This window comes from Cebus imitator, unplaced genomic scaffold (genome assembly GCF_001604975.1).
Source record: "Cebus imitator isolate Cc_AM_T3 unplaced genomic scaffold, Cebus_imitator-1.0 Scaffold187, whole genome shotgun sequence".
Classification (NCBI taxonomy): domain Eukaryota; kingdom Metazoa; phylum Chordata; class Mammalia; order Primates; family Cebidae; genus Cebus; species Cebus imitator.
Genome location: NW_016107502.1, coordinates 2429256 through 2448870, shown reverse-complemented (window position 1 = coordinate 2448870; position 19615 = coordinate 2429256). Strand labels below are relative to the sequence as shown.

Sequence of the window (19615 nt, the reverse complement as noted above, 5' to 3'; positions counted from 1 at the left end):
TTTTGTATTTTTAGTAGAGACGGGGTTTCACCATGTTGACGAGGATGGTCTCGATCTCTTGACCTCGTGATCCACCCGCCTCGGCCTCCCAAAGTGCTGGGATTACAGGCTTGAGCCACCGCGCCCGGCCATAAACTTTGTTTTTCAAAAGTCTGTATCAGCATTTGCCCATAAGTCACATTGGGACATCCTTCACCTACAGAAAAGGAAATCGTTGTCATCCCCCAAATATTCCCTTCAGGGTCTTCCCCCGTATTTTCTCTGGGCAAATAATTGTTCTTTGTAATTTCTGACTCTTGTGAGACATTAGAAGATGGATCTGGATAAAATTCCAGGTGGGAAAGGACGCTGGTCCAAATGAACAGAACCCAGGAGAAGAGATTCAGGTGGGCTTCAAATATTCTTTCACTGAATTCATTGAATTCATTTATGGAGTAATTGTTTACTAATGACCATCTGTCCAAAGCATAGAAGGGGCAGAGGAGATAAAAGAATGACTCAGAGGTTGCCTGGACCTCAAGGAGCTTGTGCTCTGCTGGGACAGGAGGCAAGCCCGGGATAGAGGAAGGGCGGAGAGTATGCAGTGCGGATGCTGGAGAGGACAGGACAGAGGTGACACTGTCCTGCTCACGGGCTCGCCTTGCTCAGGGACTGCATTTGCCATTTGCCTGGGGGGAATGGGGAAAATGGGTGGGGAAGCAGGAGGCTTAGGGGGCCGTGACAGCATTCCAGCGGGAGGCGCAACGCAGGAGGCTTAACTCAGGAAACTTGGAGAGATTCCATCTAAGGAGCAGATGAAGAGGGGCAGGTTCAGTGGTGTCAGCTGCCGCAGGATCCCAAAACATGAGGATTCAACAGAAGCCTTAAGACTTGTGACCCCTTTGGGGTTGGGAGAGATGCAGTGATGAGCCAGTGAGGACTTGGAGGTGGTTACGCTGCCAGCTCGGGGGCGAAAGGAAAGCAGAGAGCACCCCGAAGGAACTGCAAGGCTGAAGAAAGAGAGGGTTCTGCTTCCGGTTTTGTTCTATGTGGATTTTTAGGTTAGGGTGACCTGCCTGTGTCTTTGCAAAGGTCAAAAATGTGGCAGAGGCAGACCACCTACAGAGTCAGGAAAGGGTGAATTAATGGAGTAGTTCTTGAAGGAGACAGGAAGCTTTGAAAGAGAGAGGCCCCCACTTCTTTGTTGTTTTATACACTGTGCTTTAGAGTGTTTTAGATCTGCAGAAAAGTTGCAGAGATAGTGTGGAGAATTCGCTCATCCTCCTCCCCAGTTTCCCCCATGGTACCGGCTCTTATTACCACGCTTCATTTGTCACAGCTCGGAAACCACCATTGGTACCTTCTGTTAACTGAGCTCGGGGCTTACTCGAATTTCACTCATTTCTCATGGAACGCCCTGCTTCTGTTCCAGGGTGCTGTCCAGGACGCCCCCTCAGTCTTCTCTGGTCTGTGACAGTTTCTGTCTCCCCTTGTTTTCCATGACCTTGACGGTTTTCAGAAGCACTGGGCGAGTATTTTGTAGACCGTGCTGAAATGAGGTGTCTCTCATGTGTCTCTCAGAGCCTATTGTTTGCTAAGAAAAAAACTAGCACCGGTGAAGAAATGAAGAAATTTCCAGTAAAACAATGGGAAAAAATTACCCTTTTCCTCCCTGCCCTCTCAAAGGGTTGGAACCATTTTTGGCCAGATAGCAAAGGAGTTTTCACTTTTCCCAGCAGAATCAGAATGTTTCTGTTTCCATTTGGCTTTTCTTGGAAACAAAAGAGGAAACCATGGGCAGGGCCTCGGGCTGGGAGTAGAAGCTCTGGGATCTCTCCTGCATCCCCGCCCCACCAGCTGGGGAGACTGCAGGTTGCCATCCTCTCTCCAGAGCCCTGGGAACAGGGCGCTGCCTCACTGAGCATCCACATCAAACCTGCTCTGCCCCTGTGATGGTGGGCTGGAGGGGGGCAGCCATCGAGGCAATCGTGTGATTAGCATGCCTGCCATATGTCTGTTAATTAACCTGGAAGGAAGCCATCGACCCCTTGGTCTCCCAGACCCTTATATTCTCATTTTCTGGAGTCCCTGAATAATTGACTTCGTGCCGTCTTTTAAGGGTTAAAGCCCTCTCTGTTTCTAGCCGCGGGCCCCTCCGACTTAGTTTCTCCTCTGGTTAAAGTTGCTGAAGCTGGGCTCACACCTGTAACCCCAGTGCTTTGGGACACAGAGGCAGGAGGATTGCTTGGGGCCACAGATTTAAGACCAGCCTGAGCAACATAGTGAGACCCCTGGCTCTACAATTAAAAAAATGTTTAAAATATTAGCCAGGATTGAGGACATGCACCTGTAATCCCAGCTACTCAGGAAGCTGAAGTGGGAGGATGGCTTGAGCCCAGGAGTCCAAGGCTGCAGTGAGCTATGATTGCACCACTGCACTCCAGCCTGGGGGACAGAGCAAGACCCTGACTCAAAAAATAAAGCAGCTGGGGTGAAAGCCGGATGGGGGCAGGGGAGCCCCTCTATGCCACACCAGAAAGTGAGTTATCCTAGAAAATACTTTAGCCTTCCTTAGATAGCGCTGCCTGACAACCGTAAAAGCCATTATTGGGTGGCACTGGTTATACATGTTTTGTGACCGTGTGACCCCAAGCCATTGTGACTCAGCCAACTGGAGCAATTTCTCCAACAGTATTACAGAAAATGGGGCAGCTAATGGTTCACAATGCATCCCCTCTGGCCAGTTAGCTCAGTCATTCTATCAAGAAAGGCAGCAGCGTTCACTCCTGATTTTTGTGAGCCAAGTGCTCCCAGTCCTGCCCCCGGCCCTCCCTGTTCTCTTGAACCTTTCCCCTCTCTTTTTTTTTTTTTTTTTTTTTTTTTTTTGAGACGGAGTTTCACTCTTGTTACCCAGGCTGGAGTGCAGTGGCGCGATCTCGGCTCACCGCAACCTCCGCCTCCTGGGTTCAGGCAATTCTCCTGCCTCAGCCTCCTGAGTAGCTGGGATTACAGGCACGCACCACCATGCCCAGCTAATTTTTTGTAGTTTTAGTAGAGACGGGGTTTCACCATGTTGACCAGGATGGTCTCGATTTCTTGACCTCGTGATCCACCCGCCTCGGCCTCCCAAAGTGCTGGGATTACAGGCTTGAGCCACCGCGCCCGGCCCCGAACCTTTCCCCTCTCTTATTGTGAGTTGTTAAGCATATGAGACAGAGATCTATGAAAGCTTTTTCCATTTTTCCAGAGTCAGCTGCTTTTCCTTCCTGGTTGTAGTGAAGTGTTGCAGGTTTAACAACCAAGCAGCGTGATGTAAGGTTTAAAGTGGGGTCCAAATTCGGGGGACTCCCGACTCTGGGCATGGCCTGGCCCTTGGCCGAGATAAGACCTGAGATGCTTCCTTTTGTCTCTGGTCCAGTTCTCCAGATCAGAATCCTTTTAGCACCTGTGCACGGAGACCGGATCAATGACTGGACTGAACATATTGGCTCAGGGTCCTTGACTTTGGGGCTCTCTATAAGATGGAAGGGGCCTTACCCCTGGAGGTTCCACTGGGGTACCCTGTCATCACCCGATGGAACATTCCCAAAGAGACCCGGCTCCTACCCTGAGAGGCTGCTGTACAGTGTAGCTTTACTGCATCTTACAGCTCAGTTCCTTGGCAGGCTTGGAATTGTCTTCATTCTTTTCCGTGACTCACTTAGGAGTTTTCCAGCAGATAAGGGGTAGGGTCGTAACTTCACTCATCAGGGAAGATTAGATGACTTGGAGATAATTGCTTGATAAGCACAAGCCTACAGCAAAAAGGACAGTAATGAGCACTGTCTCTCTATGTCCCCATGCTAGCAAGAGCATAACAAGACATGGCGAGAGGGAGGACCAGGGTGGGAACAGGTTGTGGCTAACCGTGGACCGAAATTGAGCTCCGGCCCACAGTTTTCAGGTTAACACTTTCATGTCCAGGAGGAGGCCAGCAGCCTGAGTCTTCCATTCCCAGGTGTCTGACTGGGCCTCCATGGGTTAGGGTGGAAGGAGGAAAAGTATCATGTTTGTACTTTTAATGCCCAGGGAACCTAGGCCAGGGCTTGCCACTTGCAGAGTCAAGACCCACCCAGTGTGTACTTGCCTAGTCCCTTGTGTACGTGGATCTGAGCCACATAACTCTTCTATTCAGAATGCTCCCAGCAGGGCCTGCCTCCCCTCCTAAGCTAACTGCGGTGCTCCTGGTGGTCTGGGAATCCATAATCTGAATGCAAGAACCCTGCCGGTTCCAGGACAGTGGAGACTCACGCTTCTCCCCAGCCAAGCAGTGATCTGCTGCCTGTGGATTAGGCCAGGAGACCCTCCCTCACATGCCTGCCTGTTATTAAGAAGGAAAACCAGACCAGAGCCGTGTTTGAACTCAGAGCTCTCAAGTTCATTTTAACTCTAAAATTCGTGTGCCTTTGTGAGTTTTTCTCCTCTGCCTTGTCCAGCTGCGGGCCTGTGGCGTTGTGCAGTCCTTACCAGTGTTTGGAGCTGCCTGCCCTGAGGTGGGGCTGAGAGGCTGAGAAGAGGCTGGGAGTGCCGGGCTGGGGGGGCTTCGTGCTGGTAAAGTGAGGTGGTTCTCCCAGAGCCCATTTCCTACCTCCCCCTTCACGGGCAGAGACACTTCCGATATTAACTCCTTTAATTAATTATTTATTTATTTATTTTGAGACAGGATCTTACTCTGTCACCCAGGCTGGAGTACAGTGGCATGATCTCAGCTCATTGCAGCCTCTGCCTCCTGGGTTCATGCGATTCTCCTGCCTCAGCCTCCCAACTAGCTGGGATTACAGGCATGTGCCACCACACCCGGCTAATTTTTGTATTTTTAGTAGAGACGGGGTTTCACCATGTTGGTCAGGCTGGTCTCGAACTCCTGACCTTGTGATCCGCCCACTTCGACCTCCCAAAGTGCTGGGATTACAGGCATGAGCCACTGTGCCTGGCCAGCATCTTCTTTTTTCTTTAGCCATACATACCTAACAGGCAGGGAAGAGCTACATCTTACAATCCCTGCTTTGCAGATGGGAACCCTGAAGCAATAGAATGTGAAGCCAGACTCCGCATCCCCTCATGGTGGAAACACACCTGCCTGGCAGGAGCAAGTCCACCTACGCTCCTGGAGGGTAGGTGAGGTTGTGAGTGCTCCAGGCTGAGGTCTGGGGTGGCCCTTCCCAGTGTTGTCACCTCCACTGTCCACCCAACATGCTCACGCTCACTGCCATATTGTGAGGGAAAGGAGAGGAGAAAGGAAGGAAGGAAGGGAAGAGTGGCCTGTCCACACCATGGACTATCACCAGCTCCTGGAGCCGAGAACCAAGGTCCCTGACAAGCGGGCTCTGGCATAAGAGTGCCTCTGTTGAGGAGGGTGGACCAGCAAACCTGGGCCCACCCACTCCTGTGTCTAGCCGGCTACTACACTGGAGGCCTGTGAGTCACTCCCCCGGCAAGCCCTGGTACGGACAACGACGAGGGAGCTCAGCTGGCACTGGGGCGACTTGGCAGGGGGCCTCCTGCACAGCGTCTAGTTCAGCGGTGCCAGCAAGCAGAGGACTGACATGTCATTTACTGCGCAGTGGGTCTCCAGGGACATTGCAGCTGCCCATTCTGGTGCATGTGGGTAAATATCACCCAAGTCAACAGTTAGAATACGACACCCCCGGCCATGTGCCACCTCCCTGAGCATAATCTCCTCCTCCACCTGAACGTCACCGTTCACCCAATGATGACAGTGCTTTTCCTTTGTCATTTATAGGTAATACGTAAGCGTCTGCCTCTGTGTGCACCCCTAAACAGCACAGAGGTTTTTAGCTACATGGAATCGTATATTTTGTGTGTTCCTGTGGCTCTGGTTTCTTTGGTTTAGCATTGCGAGTTGCACTCACGGTATGGCATGTAGCCAGAGTTACTCGTTTTCGCTGCTGTATAGTGTTCTGTTGCCAATAAAGTACCCCTTCGGCCAATGGGCGGCAGGTGGGTCACTGTTTATTCCTCGCTTGCTGGTGTTTTTGTACCTGAATTAATCAAGCACCCCCCCCCACAATGGCATTTTCAACTACCAATGCCATTGGTACATAAGGGACAGAGGCCAAGGGTGGTCACATAGTCCTTTGCCAGGCTCACCCTTCAGTGTGCGGGGACTGCGTTGTTGCTGGCAGCCAGAATCAATGCTGACGTCCTATGTGTCTTGCAGCTTGCCGGGATTGCCGTCCTTGCCATTGGACTATGGCTCCGATTCGACTCTCAGACCAAGAGCATCTTCGAGCAAGAAACCAATAATAATAATTCCAGCTTCTACACAGGTGAGGGGCGGGGAAGGCTCGGTGAATTCAGACTCTGGCTCCAACAAAGTTCCTCCAACTTTTGGAGACCCCATGTTGACCCAGGGACTTGGGTTTGGGAAAGACTTCTGCTCTGGCCACGCTGGCCAGTCGTGTCCCCTTCAAGTTGTGCAGTTTGTGTGTGTGTCATTGTGCCTATGAATTTGCATTTAACCGATGTGGTTTCTTTTCCTGATGGCCAAGTCGGGCGTGTTGACAGTTCCCTGATGTGATGTTGGCTCTGACAAAGTTGCACCCATTCTTGAGGGTTTACGAACCTCTGTTCTCATCTCTGATACTCTCTTTTAATACGTCTTCTTAACCTGCATCGTTTCCTTAATTCAAAAAGCTTTGTCCTGGGGATCTGCAGTGCTGGAAGAAGATATAGGTGGCTCTCCTCTCCACTGTTCAGATAGGGACTCTGAGACTCAGGAAAACATCAGCCTCCTGGAAAACACAGCAACAGTGGGAGAGACTAGAAGGGACTCTGCCCAGCCCTTTGGACCCTTGGTACTGGGGTAAATGCCGTGACGTTTAGTTTTGTTTGTTTGTTTTTGAAGCGTCTTTTGCTTTGGGAAAAAGCCTTCCAGTTTAAGCCTGCCTGTGATCCTCTGAACATGAACAGACTTGGCAGGTTTCTTTCTACACTCAGGCTTCTTGGCAGCCTGGCTAGCACCATTCTGTCCGTCTCACTGCCGTATCACCACGTCAAACCTCCCTTCAGAGGAGGGGGAGCCCGGTGCCTGCCAAGTGCAATCGCCCGCCTGCGTCTGTGTGAATCCAGACTCTGTGGCCGTACCCTGCCTGGCTTGGAGGTAGGAAACTTCTCATTTGTGAGGAACAAAAGAAACCTCCTATTTTTAGGACGATGCTGACATGTCGTCAGGCTCAAAGTGTAAGTTTGGCCACTTCCTTCCCACCCACCAAAAAAGTTATTTTTACAAAGGAGGGAGAAAACAGTTCTCTCTTAGTCCCTCAGGGAGAAGCAAGGCTGGCCGGCAGTGTAGACCTTCCCTTCCCTTCCCCACCTCTTGAACCGGGTAGGGAGAGTCTTAAGAAACAGCTCATTTGGTTGCATAACATTTGAGCCCTGTGGATAGTTTTGCTGGTTTATCGCCTTTTGTTGTGAGCTGGAGTGTTTTGGGGTGTGTCTGTCTATTGTCAGAAAGAAAGTGAGAGAAAGCACAATGTGTGTTTAAAAAAAAAACTACACATACACACAGAGTTTTCAGGGAACAGGTTTCTATAGTGCCCTGACTTGTTTTAGCAACAGAGCATTTTTTCGAGTCTGTGGCAGACTTGGAATGCTGTCCTGCAGAGCAGGAGGGAGAGGGCGGTGCAGGTGCTGGGGAAGACCCTCCGCGCTCCAGGCCACGTTCCAGAAGGGAGCCCTGCGTGGGGGCAGCAGGTCTGCCGCAGGACCAGGCAGACAGGCCCGCTTTCCCAAGCAAAAGCTGCCCGTGGCCACCACATGTGCCTCTGAAGAGACTCAGTCCTCCCTTGTCCCGGCTGCTTCTAACAACCCACTTTTTCTTTTCTGTTACCCAAAGCCTCTATGGCTGATTCTACATATTTTTAGATGTGGGAGGGAAGAATCTCATGCGTAAGAGGATGGAACTGGGAGGAAGACACTAACATTTCCCAGCCCCCTTCTTTGTGTGTCATTCATTGCCTTGTGTGTATTGTTATATAATTTAATCCCCTTAACTCTGCAAGGAGTATGAAATGATTCTCATCTCCTAGGTGCAGGAGCCGAGGCCTAGAGAGCTTAACTTGTCTAAGCTCATATTCCCTCAAGAGGCAGGGTCAGGATTTGAACCCAGGCCTCAAAGAGCTGCTTTTTGGACTGTCTGTGCCAGGTTGGGGGGTCTCCCTGTATAGGAATGGAAAGGTGTATACCGGCTGAATGTGCCCCATTAGCAGGGATGGGGTGGGGCTCTCTTGGCCCTTTAACTTCACCCAAGTTGTAGTCGGGGAGAGAAACCCCTGCATCAGTGGCCCAGCCAGCAGCTGACAGGTGGGAAAGCCGCAGGGTGGCAGGAGAGTAATGAGCACCGGTGGAGGAGCTGGGGCTCACCTCTGGGAACTTCACAGGATTTGGATCCTGCGGGTCACTGCAAGGCCCCCCTGGTGGCCAGTGGTCCTATGTGAAGTGACCAGGAGGGTGATTTGAAGGCACAACCCCAAAGAGACACAGATCCCCTAGTTGGAGCCTAAGAGCCGCTGTCCATTTATTTCTGCCAGAGAAATACAGGTCCTTTGCAGCTACACCCGGTCCTGGGAAAAGAGCCGGAGTTTTGAAGACTTCGTTCTGCTTGCGGAAGCGCAGGCAAGGGGGATGATGCAAGTGATGTTAGAACAGCAACACTGAGGCTGGGCACAGTGGCTTACTCTTTACATCAGATGATCCGCCCGCCTCAGCCTCCAGCATTTTGGGAGGCCGAGGCAGGCAGATCATCTGAGGTCAGGAGTTCGAGACCAGCCTGGCCAACATGGCAAAACCCCGTCTCTTACTAAAAATATAAAAATTAGCTAGGTGTGGTGGCGTGTGCATCTAATCCCAGCTACTCGGGAGGCTAAGGCACAAGAATCTCTTGAACCCAGGAAGCAGAGGTTGCAGTGAACTGAGATCATGCCACTGCACTCTAGCCTGGGCGACAGAACAAGACTCTATCTCAAAAAAAAAAAAAAAAAAAAGAACAGCAGCGCAGCACTGTGGGCACTGCTTGGGTCTGTGCTGTGCCCTGAACTTCACTGAATGCTTTAGGAAATAATAATTGTGGTCTCTGGGCAAAGGGCCAGGGAGGCGTGGCTCTGTGTCCCCTTCCCCATGAGGGTGTGAAACCTGCCTTCTATATCGGCCCAGAACCCTTCTCCCAGCGGATGAGCTTGGAGTGCCAGCCACATCCTGGCTGCTTTTCCTGATGCCATGGGGTGACTGTCCTTGCAGTGGGCCACCAACTCTCTGCAGGGCAACCCACAGGCCAGCCTGACCATGCAGCTGACGTTTCAGAAAACCTGAACAGCCCAGGGGTGTCTTCTCTCCAGGGGCGCCACAGCTTACAAAGTAGAGAGAGAGTATGTAACCAGGCAGAAAAGCAAGTGAAAACCTTTCCAACATTCGGAACAGTCTGTGGTGAGTCCAGAACAGCTGACAGCCTTATATGGGCCTTCTCTGCAGTCCAGGCCTGGAGATTCAGCCGGTCAGCAGGATCCCTAATCCCAGGCTGCAGTCATGCTGGGGAACTTCATTTTCTTGGTCTCAGGCCAGCAGCCCTTCCCAGCTCCCTGGTATCCCTCCAGAACTATGGCTGCTGAATGAGGGCATCTGGGAGTCTTCAGCCAGAGGCCATACATGCCCCTTCATCCCTCAGCCAGCCCCCCTATCCATGACGAGGTACCTGGTGATTTTCAAGACGCACAATGCTTGCTCTCAGTAAGCTTGCATCCCCATCCTGGCTTGTGACCTGCGGCAGTTCTGCTTGTTGCTGTGGGCTTCATTTTCTCCCTCCTGAAACCAGCACAGCTTACACACCCACTCCCCTCTGGGGCAGAGAAGTACATCGTGTGGCAAATGGAGTTCCACTGTGGCACTTATTCCTGTGAACACGGAAGGGCGGGGAACCAAGACAGAACCAGTGAGGGCAGAGGTAGGGCTCCTTTGAACACCTGATGGAGTTATTTGAATATAATAAACTTTTATTGGAGGCCAGAGGCCCTACCGGATTTTGTTCTCCTTCACGCACACAGGTGTGGCGAGTGCTGTTTGCAAGATGGAGCTGGGGTAGGGACGGGAGCCTGCTGTGTCCTCTCCCTGGCCTAAGCCAAGAGCCCTGATGAACAGTAAAAAACACTGTTCCCTTTCTTGTGTAAAGGACACCCTGGCATATGCTACTGCTGCCACACCAGCCTTTTTTCTTTTTTTTGCTAGGCCTATCATGTCAGCCTGAAAAAAGAATAAACAACCCTTAAGCAAATTAATACAGTAATCCTCGAGAAGGCTCTGTGATGGATAACTTTTTCCGTGAGTCAGACGGCAAGCTAACATTCACTTGTTTTATAAGGGAGAACACTTTGTCATTTGTCATCACCAGCCTGGGCTAACAAGCTTTGGGGGTAAGCGATGAGTAGCCTTTCCAAAGGCCCTGAGCAGCCCTTTTAAAAAGCAGCCCAAGCCCTCAGTGGTTCTGTGACTTCCGTGGGGCCTGCTTTCAGATGAGCCACACTAACGCTGGCCAGCTGCCACTGAGTCCCCAAGGACAGTCACCAGGGAATGGCTTCTTTTTCCCCCCAACTAGAGAGGGCTAAAGCGAGGCACTGCAGATGTGTGGCCATCCACGCAAGATTTAAAGCCCACAAAACCCTTGATCTTAAAATCTTCCTCTGCTGAGCCCCTATCATGAATATTTATTTATTTATTTATTTTTATTTTTTTTATTTTTTTTTGAGACGGAGTTTCACTCATGTCACCCAGGCTGGAGTGCAATGGCGTGATCTCGGCTCACCGCAACCTCCGCCTCCTGGGTTCAGGCAATTCTCCTGCCTCAGCCTCCTGAGTAGCTGGGATTACAGGCACGCACCACCATGCCCGGCTAATGTTTTGTATTTTTAGTAGAGACGGGGTTTCACCATGTTGACCAGGATGGTCTCGATCTCTTGACCTCGTGATCCACCCGCCTCGGCCTCCCAAAGTGCTGGGATTACAGGCTTGAGCCACCGCACCCGGCCTTATCATGAATATTTAATATTAACCAGGAGGCCCATTAGGAGAACGTTCCCTCTCTCTGCATGGGAAATGCTTTTCCCTTTATTAGCTCACTTGCAGTTTATCCAACTCCGTTAGCCTCTGCAGGGTCACCAGGCTCATGAGCTGGGATCTGGACTTAGAGAAAACATGTCTGCCTGTTCATTCCCACTCCACTCTATTTCATGGGCCTATAAATCCTTTCAATCTCTTAATACCTCCTGTTTATTCAGCCCCTGCTGTGGAGCTCAAAGGAGTGACCTCATCCTTCCTTGTCTTGCCCCCATGAGATGGGGAGAAACTGGGGCCTTTCCACTGTCCCCATGGGAGAGAGCTGAAGGAGGCCGCCCTCTTACCCAGTGCCCCATGCGTGGGGCTGCACAGCCTCCCCAAGCCCAGCCTGTGGCCCTGCAGTGTTTGACTGCCTAGGAAGATGCGACCTGACTTGAGGACAAGCTACGTTTGTCCCCTTGCCCAGTCTGGGCCAAGCATGCACAAGAACAATACCCATATTCATGCAACATGGGGTTTGCCAGTAACCCCACGTGACTTGACCTCACGACGGATGTGGGGGAGAAGGGAGAGGCACAAACGCTCTCTGTGTGCATTCTGCTCTGTGCTGCCCGTGAGCCTCAGCTGTGGGCAGACTGCATGGTTTGTTGCCTGCAAAGCCTCAGCCCTGCTCAGTGCAGATGTGGGACAGTGAAGTCAGTGTGTCACCTGCCGAGGTTCTCATCGAGTGTCCTGCTGTGTATTGTGGGGAAACATCACAGACACAGACACACACACACACACACACTCTCTCTCACACACACACACACACTCTCACGCGCACACACACACACACTATCTCTTACACACACACACACACACACACACACACACATATATACATTTTCAGCTCCTACTTCAAGGAAATCTCTCTGGTCCCAATTAAAGGAGAATAAAAGTGAGGAGACACAGCAAGTTAAAATTCACTATGGTAGTTATTGATGATTGTCTCTCAGGCTTCGTGTAACTGAGATTAACAGCAGCTGGCATTTGTTGTGCGTGTGTGGATTGTGTCACTTAATCCCCACGGCAGTCCTGGAAGTAGGCATTATTGCTACTCCTGTTTTACAGAAAGAAAACTGTTTTACAGAGAGGAGTCACAGAGCTGGCCTCCAAACTGAGGCACGTGGGCTTCAGAGCTGGTACTATTGACATGTGACAGTAGCCTCTCCCAAGGCTAGAATATGCCTGCAAGAACAGGGAGGCACGGAGACTTCTCTGCTGGTTTTCCCAGGGGACCGGTGTAGGGTGCTGACTGAAGGAGAAGTCCCTGCAGGGTAGCTGTGGCTTCTCAGGAACATAACCGTGGGGTGGCCCCTCTGGGCCTTGGTGGGCTGTGGAGTGAATGGGCTGGTGCTGTTCCACTGTGCTCCTGTCCCAGGAACTTGCATTGTTCTGGGTTTGGGCAAAAGTTCTAGAAGTCGCTGCCCTTCTCCCCCCTCCTTCCCATCAGCCGCTCAGATCAAGGGCTTAGTGATGGTGTCATTCATCCTCTCCTTAGCAAGGAGGAGCCTCTTCACCCTTGACCTGCAGTAACTGAGTTGCGGCTGTAAGATCTCGTTAGCATGCTACAGAGATCTTTCGAAATTTCCAGCAACATACCGCTTTAATTTTACTGGTAAGGAAATTGAGGGCCAGAGAGGGAAAATGCCTTACCCAAGGTCACACAGCAGTTAGCAGCAGTGTTAGGACCAAAAGAAGGGTCTTCTGACACCTAGATCTGTGTCCTTTGCACAAGAGTCAGGTATTGAACCTTTGCCAAGAGGTGGCTTTGGGTATTCCTAACTGTGTGTGCCTAACCACCACCCAGCAGCAGGGCAGGGAGGGCTCACTTCTGGGAACAGGCAGAGTTGGTCCCCCCAGGTAGGGGGAGTGCCTAGGTGTGCACAGCCCCTTCCTACTGGAAATCTGCTCTGACAGCATCCTCTGTAAGACAGGGTCCCAGAAGTTCGCCGAGTGTGCCTGCCGTATGCGGACTAGCTTGAGTGGGTCCATCCTGCTGGCAAGAGCTGACAGACTGGACCAGTTTGCATTCCGAATGTGGGAGTTCCCATGGATATTCTCTGTCCTTGGTTGAAGGCTGATGGGCACCTTCCAGAAGGGCTGAGGGTTAGGTAGGAGGATAGGCTTGGTGAAGCCGAGTCATGGAAGAGAGTCTGGTGGGAAGGAGACCGAGGGGCAGAGGTGGAAGGGGAGGCTGTATTTTAAGGAAAGGGAACTTCTTCCCTGGGATGAGGGAAATAAGGCGGGGGAGGCAGGAGTTAGGCAGAGGAAAACAGGAATTGCCGGAGATGCCCGGGCCTCTGAACTGATGTCTCCACGCATGTGTGCTTCCTCTGTCCTCCCACAGGAGTCTATATTCTGATCGGAGCCGGCGCCCTCATGATGCTGGTGGGCTTCCTGGGCTGCTGCGGGGCTGTGCAGGAGTCCCAGTGCATGCTGGGACTGGTGAGTATCCCCACCAGCCACCCTGACCCCTACCGCCAAAACCTCAGTAGACCCAGACCCAGACCCACAGAACAGATGGAAGGGGATAGAGCCAAGAAGGCACCCAGAGGCCATGAGCTGTCCTCAGCCTCCCCAGTTTTCCTCACTCCAGGCCCCCGAGCCACCTGGCCAGGCAGCCATGCTGTCCTCGGCCCGGGCCCCTCCCCAGTGTGAGGCATCACCCCTCTTCCTTTCTGGAGCCTACCTTATCGCTTCCCCTGGGCAGCTAAAAGGACTTTGTTTCCCCCTTTCTCGAGGACCACGTTTGCTTTTTTCCCCCGAATCCACAGGTACCTTTGCCTTCTTCTTGTTTCAAAATCCGTTTCGGTCTTTTCCAGACTCCATGGAGTGGAGTCATTCCCTTTATTTCCCCGAATCTCTGTGGCTTTTGTGAGCAGTGGTAGTTTCCTGCTCACTGACTCTTAACACACACCTCATAAATGCTAGTTCTGGGCTCGGCTATGCTCAGCCTTTTCCTCCTGCCCAAGCACCTCGCCTCACTGTGGCCTCTGCCCTCTCCTTGGTTAACTGCCCGTTCTGCGAACTTCCTCCCTGCCCCTTCCAGGCTGTTCATTTGTGCCACCAGATGCCTGTTCCCCAGGGAGTTGTCCTTCCTCGTCCCAAAATACCCTTCGATTTTCCTGGCTGGTGGGCTGGGACTGTTCCTCACCCCAGCCCCTCATTGCTTTCCAGTTCTTCGGCTTCCTCTTGGTGATATTCGCCATTGAAATCGCCGCGGCCATCTGGGGATATTCCCACAAGGATGAGGTGGGTTTTTTCCCATGAGATCTCTGGGGTTTGGGAGTCGGGGGATGGGAGACAGCGCAGCAGGGGGCAGGTCCTGGCTGGGCACTTTGTTCAGCTTTCAGCTGCTGACCAGGCCCCTTATCTCATCACATGCCAGTGAATGTGCCCTCCTCGGGGCAGGGACTGTCAGCATGCTTACTGCCCTGTGCAGGATTGTGCCAGCTGTGGTGCTGGCTCATAGTAGATGTTCAGGAATGACTCGTTGGGCCTGCGTGTGTGTCTGTCTGTCCATCTCACACCTCAGCAGCCCTTCCTCCCAACTCTTAGAAAGATTACTCGGGAAATACAGGCTTTCTGTGGGCTGGAAACTCTCGCCGCCTCCTCTCATCTATAAATACGTGTTCGAGTGCTGCCCCCATGAGCCAAGTGCTGCCCCCAAGCCTGTGCAGGGTCCACAGATGTTTGAACTATGGGCCCCACTTCCAGAGACTTGGCCATCTAGTGTAGGAAAAAGACATGGAACTGACAAGGATCATAGAGGTGATTTATAGCCAAAGTATTATGGGATTTGAAAAGGGGAGGGAATCTCTTTTGGCTTCTTAGAGAAGGGAGTAGGGAACTAAACCTTGAATGAGAGATGCGTTCAGGAGGAAAGTTAGTGGAGGCAGGGGACTTGGAGCCAAAGGGGCTGAGCACGGCTGAGCCTGGGCTTCCACACGGAGCCTTGCAGAGTTTTGGACCAGCGTGGGCCATATCAGAGTAGTGTTTTCAGACGGGCTACCTTGTCATGTTTAGCAAGAAGGGGGAAGGAAGAGAGGTGCTGGAGGCAGGAACGCTATTATTTTGCTTGGTTCTTAAGACTAGTCTAGTGCAGTAGTGAGAAGCAGCGGAAGAGTGGAACAAGGACTCCCATCTGTAACTGACTGAACGATCCATTGAGATAATCCACCACCTTCAGGCCAGCCAAGGAAACTCTGTTTAAAAAAACACGTATTCAGGCGATAAAAGCAACAGCCGTAGAAATAGGAAGGGATCATTATGAAAATGTCAGAAAGCTACTGAAGGAAAAATGCTGCCTGTTCTGTGAATTGGATGTGGATGCGCATCAAAGGGGCAGACATACTTTAAATTGGGATGCACCAGGTGCAGGTGCATAATGATATATCCCCTATATTATAATATAGTAGCTGACACATCCTCCAGGTTTACTCTTTACTGGATCTAATGGTAAAGGCTTAAGATGCAATACCTCATTTAAATTCTCATAATAATCTATGAGCTATAGGGACAAATATGGAAACTGACGCACAGAGAGAGGTTTAGTAATTTCCAAAATCATGCAAGTGGAGAGAAAAAGAAGAAGGAAGCCTGAGAAAATAGTCAAGTCAGGAGTAGTTTTTAAATTATTATTATCCTTTAGATTGTAGAAATTCTCGAACTCCCGACCTCAGGTGATCCGCCTGCCTCAGACTCCCAAAGTGCTGGGATTACAGGCGTGAGCCACCGTGCCTGGCTAGGATTACAGAGATTCAATTTAGGAGCCAATAGAGCTGAAGGAGAAGCGTCCAGAGTGAGTTTCTGGAGGATGTGGGAAGAGATGGGAAGTGCCCAAAGGCCTTGCTAGCGGCTGCCATCTGCCCAGTGACATTGTCCAACCACAGGCAGCTGGTGGCTGAGAGCTTAAAGAGAGAGAACAAGGCGGAACGGGTAACATTTGTTCATGGAGAAAGATGTTAAAATGCCGTCTCTGCCCCTCTCTTGCCTGCCCATTGTAGGTGATTAAGGAAATCCAGGAGTTTTACAAGGACACCTACAACAAGCTGAAAACCAAGGATGAGCCCCAGCGGGAGACTCTGAAAGCCATCCACTATGCGGTATGTCGTCTTGGCAAACACACCCTCCTGCACTTTCTCCAGAATATGTCTGCACACAGGGTGCTGACTGCACCAGACTAGTGCAAACATTCTAATCTTTTTAAAATGTGTTCCTCTCATCCCCATCCCTGCCTTCTTGCTGCAGTTGAACTGCTGTGGCATGGCTGGAGGCGTGGAACAGTTTATCTCAGACATCTGCCCCAAGAAGGAAACACTCGAAGCCATCACCATGAAGGTAAACTCAGAGCAATATCTTGGTGCCCCTGCCCCATTGCTCCGGGCAAACGCTGCAAGCATAAAAGTGACAGCAGCCAGGTGCTTCTTCGGAAAGACCCAGTCTGCCTGTGAAAGGGTCCCAGAGCACCCATCTCTTTCTCCCCTACTTTGGGCCCTCTGTTTACTGAAGGGCAATACAACAAAGACTGGACCAGGGGGACGACCAGTACTCTGGCACCACCCACTGCCGCCAGCCCCAAAGCTGTCACGGGCAGGCGTGCTTCTGAGTCTTGGACTCCCGCTCTGACTTTGTCAGTGGCTCCTGCCTGTAAGCTGGAGTTAATGTCCAACTCCAGAATGATAAAAAGTGACCTTACAACCATATCAGAAATAGACTCCCAAGCAAGGCCTGTCCCTCCTCCTTCCCTGATGTCCTGCCCAGATTTAGGGATCCACCTTTGTTCCTCTTTCCATCCATTAGCCAGAACGTTTCTTATCCCTGAACACTCCTGTCCCCAGCCCACCCTCTGTCCGCCAGTTCTCCTGGGTGAGACAGGTGCCGTGGGAGGAAGGAGGTGCCCGGGGAGCAGGGATTGTGTGTGACCCAGGCCTTGGTTTGTCTCCCCAAGTCCTGTCCTGATGCCATCAGAGAGGTCTTCGACAGTAAATTCCACATCATCGGCGCAGTGGGCATCGGCATTGCCGTGGTCATGGTGAGTGGCAAGACGTCGTCCCAGGAGGGGGACTGAGGAGTTAACATTGATTCAGCCCATGCCCTGCCCAGACACCGTCACAGTCTGTGCATTTGTCAACTAACTTTGTCCTCATGCTCTTAGTATTTCCATTTTCCCACTAGGGAATGGAGAGACAGGCCAATGCTCTGATGAAAGCCCCTCACCTCCTCAGTAGAGTATCCAGGGTTCCTCCTGGGTTTCTCCAAAGTCGACTCTCTTAGCCATTAAGGTTCAGGGCACATGGGCGGCAGTGCTGGCGCTGCCAGTCCTCAGAGCATGTCTCCTCACGCACCTGCTGTTCTTCTCCCTGAGAAAGTACTTCACTAGAGGCTCCCAGCGTAGGAGTTGTTCCATTTCTTGAAGAGCATCTGAAAATGGGCAGCCAGAAGGAGGTCTCTTGCTAATCAGCCCCTAGAAACCATCAGGGGCCAACCAGGTTCCTTGGGGTCATGCCTTCTCTCCCCATGAGGGAGAGCCCCAGGTGGAACACGGCCCTCGCAGGGATGGCCTGGCTCACTGAGTCTTCCCCCACCCTTGCCCGCCTTTGCCCCCTTGCCAGACTGCCCCCAAAGAGAGAATCACCTCCTTTCTTGGCAGTTATTTGCACCCTTCACCGGCATCTAAGAAAGGCATGAAGCACCTTTCAGTAAAAGATAAAATAATACCTTCTTGTTTTTCTTTGAGATGGAGTTTTACTCTTGTTGCCCAGGCTGGAGTGCAATGGAGCAATCTTGACTCCCTGCAACCTCTGCCTCCTGGGTTCAAGCAATTCTCCAGCCTCAGCCTTCCAAGTAGCTGGAACTACAAGGGCATGCCACCACGCCCAGCTAATATTTGCATTTTTAGTAGAGATGAAGTTTCACCATATTGGCCAGGCTGGAGAATCATTTGAACACAGGAGGCAGAGGTTGCAGTGAGCCAAGATCGCGCCATTGCACTCCAGCCTGGGTGACAGAGCAAGACTCTGTCTAAAAATAAAAAATAAATAAAAATAGAATATTAAATACACACACACAAAGACAGATACAAAAGTTCTAACCTGCGTGGACTATAGGAAAGCCTGGAATTTGAGCATTAAATTTGGCTCAGAGCTTACTTGTCCCCCCCGAAAGTTCTCCAAGGAAGATGCTTGTGCAGCTGACTGCCGACCCCCCAGATCCTTCACATCCCACGTCCTTCTCGTTACCTGCCTGCATCTCTCCCGCTTCAGTACCCTCTAACTCACTTGGCCTCCTGGATGCCATTCTCCTTGTCATTTGTCTTGGACTGGGTGACCCATGTCTCTCCCTTTCCCTCAGCCTTCCTTCAGATAAAACCACCCTGACCCTCGTGCTTCTTCCTGTCTCCTAGATATTTGGCATGATCTTCAGTATGATCTTGTGCTGTGCTATCCGCAGGAACCGCGAGATGGTCTAGAGTCAGCTTACATCCCTGAGCAGGGAAGTTTACCCATGAAGATTGTTGGGATTTTTGTTTCTCGTTTTTTTTGTTTTTGCCACTAACTTTACTATTCACTCTGCATTTGTAGGCAAAAGCTAAAGTTATTTTATGTTTGTCTTTTAATGCTTCATTCAATATTGACATTTGTAGTTGAAGCGGGGGTTGGTTTGCTTTGGTTTATATTTTTTCAGTTGTTTCTTTTTGCTTGTTATGTTAAGCAGAAATCCTGCAATGAAAGGTACTATATTTGCTAGACTCTAGACCGGATATTGTACATAAAAGAATTTTTTTTGTCTTTAAATAGATAAAAATGTCTATCAACTTTAATCAGGTTGTAACTTATATTGAAGACAATTTGATACATAATAAAAAATTATGACAATGTCCTGGACTGGTTTTTGCTTCCTTTAGTTATTTTAGAGCTATTTGGTTTGCAAATATCTTTCAACTGCTATTAATTCCACCTGCATTTATATGAGAAGTAGATGGGGAGGTTGCTCACCCCAGTTTACTAATGAAGAAATCTAGACGTGGAGAGATTACGGGATTCTGATCCAAAGTCACACAGGTGTTAACAGAAGAGTCAGAGCCAGCACCTGGTCCCTAGATGCTCCTTCAGCAGCATGGCGTGTCTTGGGGATGTGACAGCACAGGTCACACCATGGTGGTGGGAACTTTGTTTTATTCACTGCCTAGCACCTAGTGTCTGGTGCAGAGTAGTCCTCAGTATTTTTTATCCATTAATATTTGTTGGTTGAATGAATAAATGAGTGTCTATGCACCGGGGTTTCATCAGAGAAGCAGAGCCACTAAGAGATACTCGTTTGAAGGGATTTGTTGTGGGAATTTAACCTTACACAGTCATTGGCACCAGGGCTACGTATGCAGTCTCTGCAGACAATTGGGAAGGATGGACGGATGGAAAGTAAGGGAGGACAAGTGCGAGGGGGAGCCCTTGAAGGCAGACACATCTGTCCCTGTCAGGTTTTTTTTTTT

The 19615-nt window shown here is 50.8% G+C and overlaps 1 protein-coding gene across 1 annotated transcript in view; it reads left to right on the top strand.

The window, feature by feature from the left end:
- The window catches only part of CD9 (CD9 molecule), a 40734-nt gene extending 21724 nt beyond the window's left edge, over positions 1 to 19010 (top strand). The window contains exons 2-8 of the mRNA XM_017546162.2: positions 6200 to 6308; positions 13472 to 13569; positions 14302 to 14376; positions 16131 to 16229; positions 16375 to 16464; positions 17075 to 17158; positions 18530 to 19010. Of these exons, the coding sequence (XP_017401651.1) occupies positions 6200 to 6308; positions 13472 to 13569; positions 14302 to 14376; positions 16131 to 16229; positions 16375 to 16464; positions 17075 to 17158; positions 18530 to 18595 (621 nt within the window). The 3' untranslated portion in view covers positions 18596 to 19010. The remainder of the gene's footprint in view (positions 1 to 6199; positions 6309 to 13471; positions 13570 to 14301; positions 14377 to 16130; positions 16230 to 16374; positions 16465 to 17074; positions 17159 to 18529) is intronic.
- The last annotated feature ends 605 nt before the right edge of the window (positions 19011 to 19615 follow it).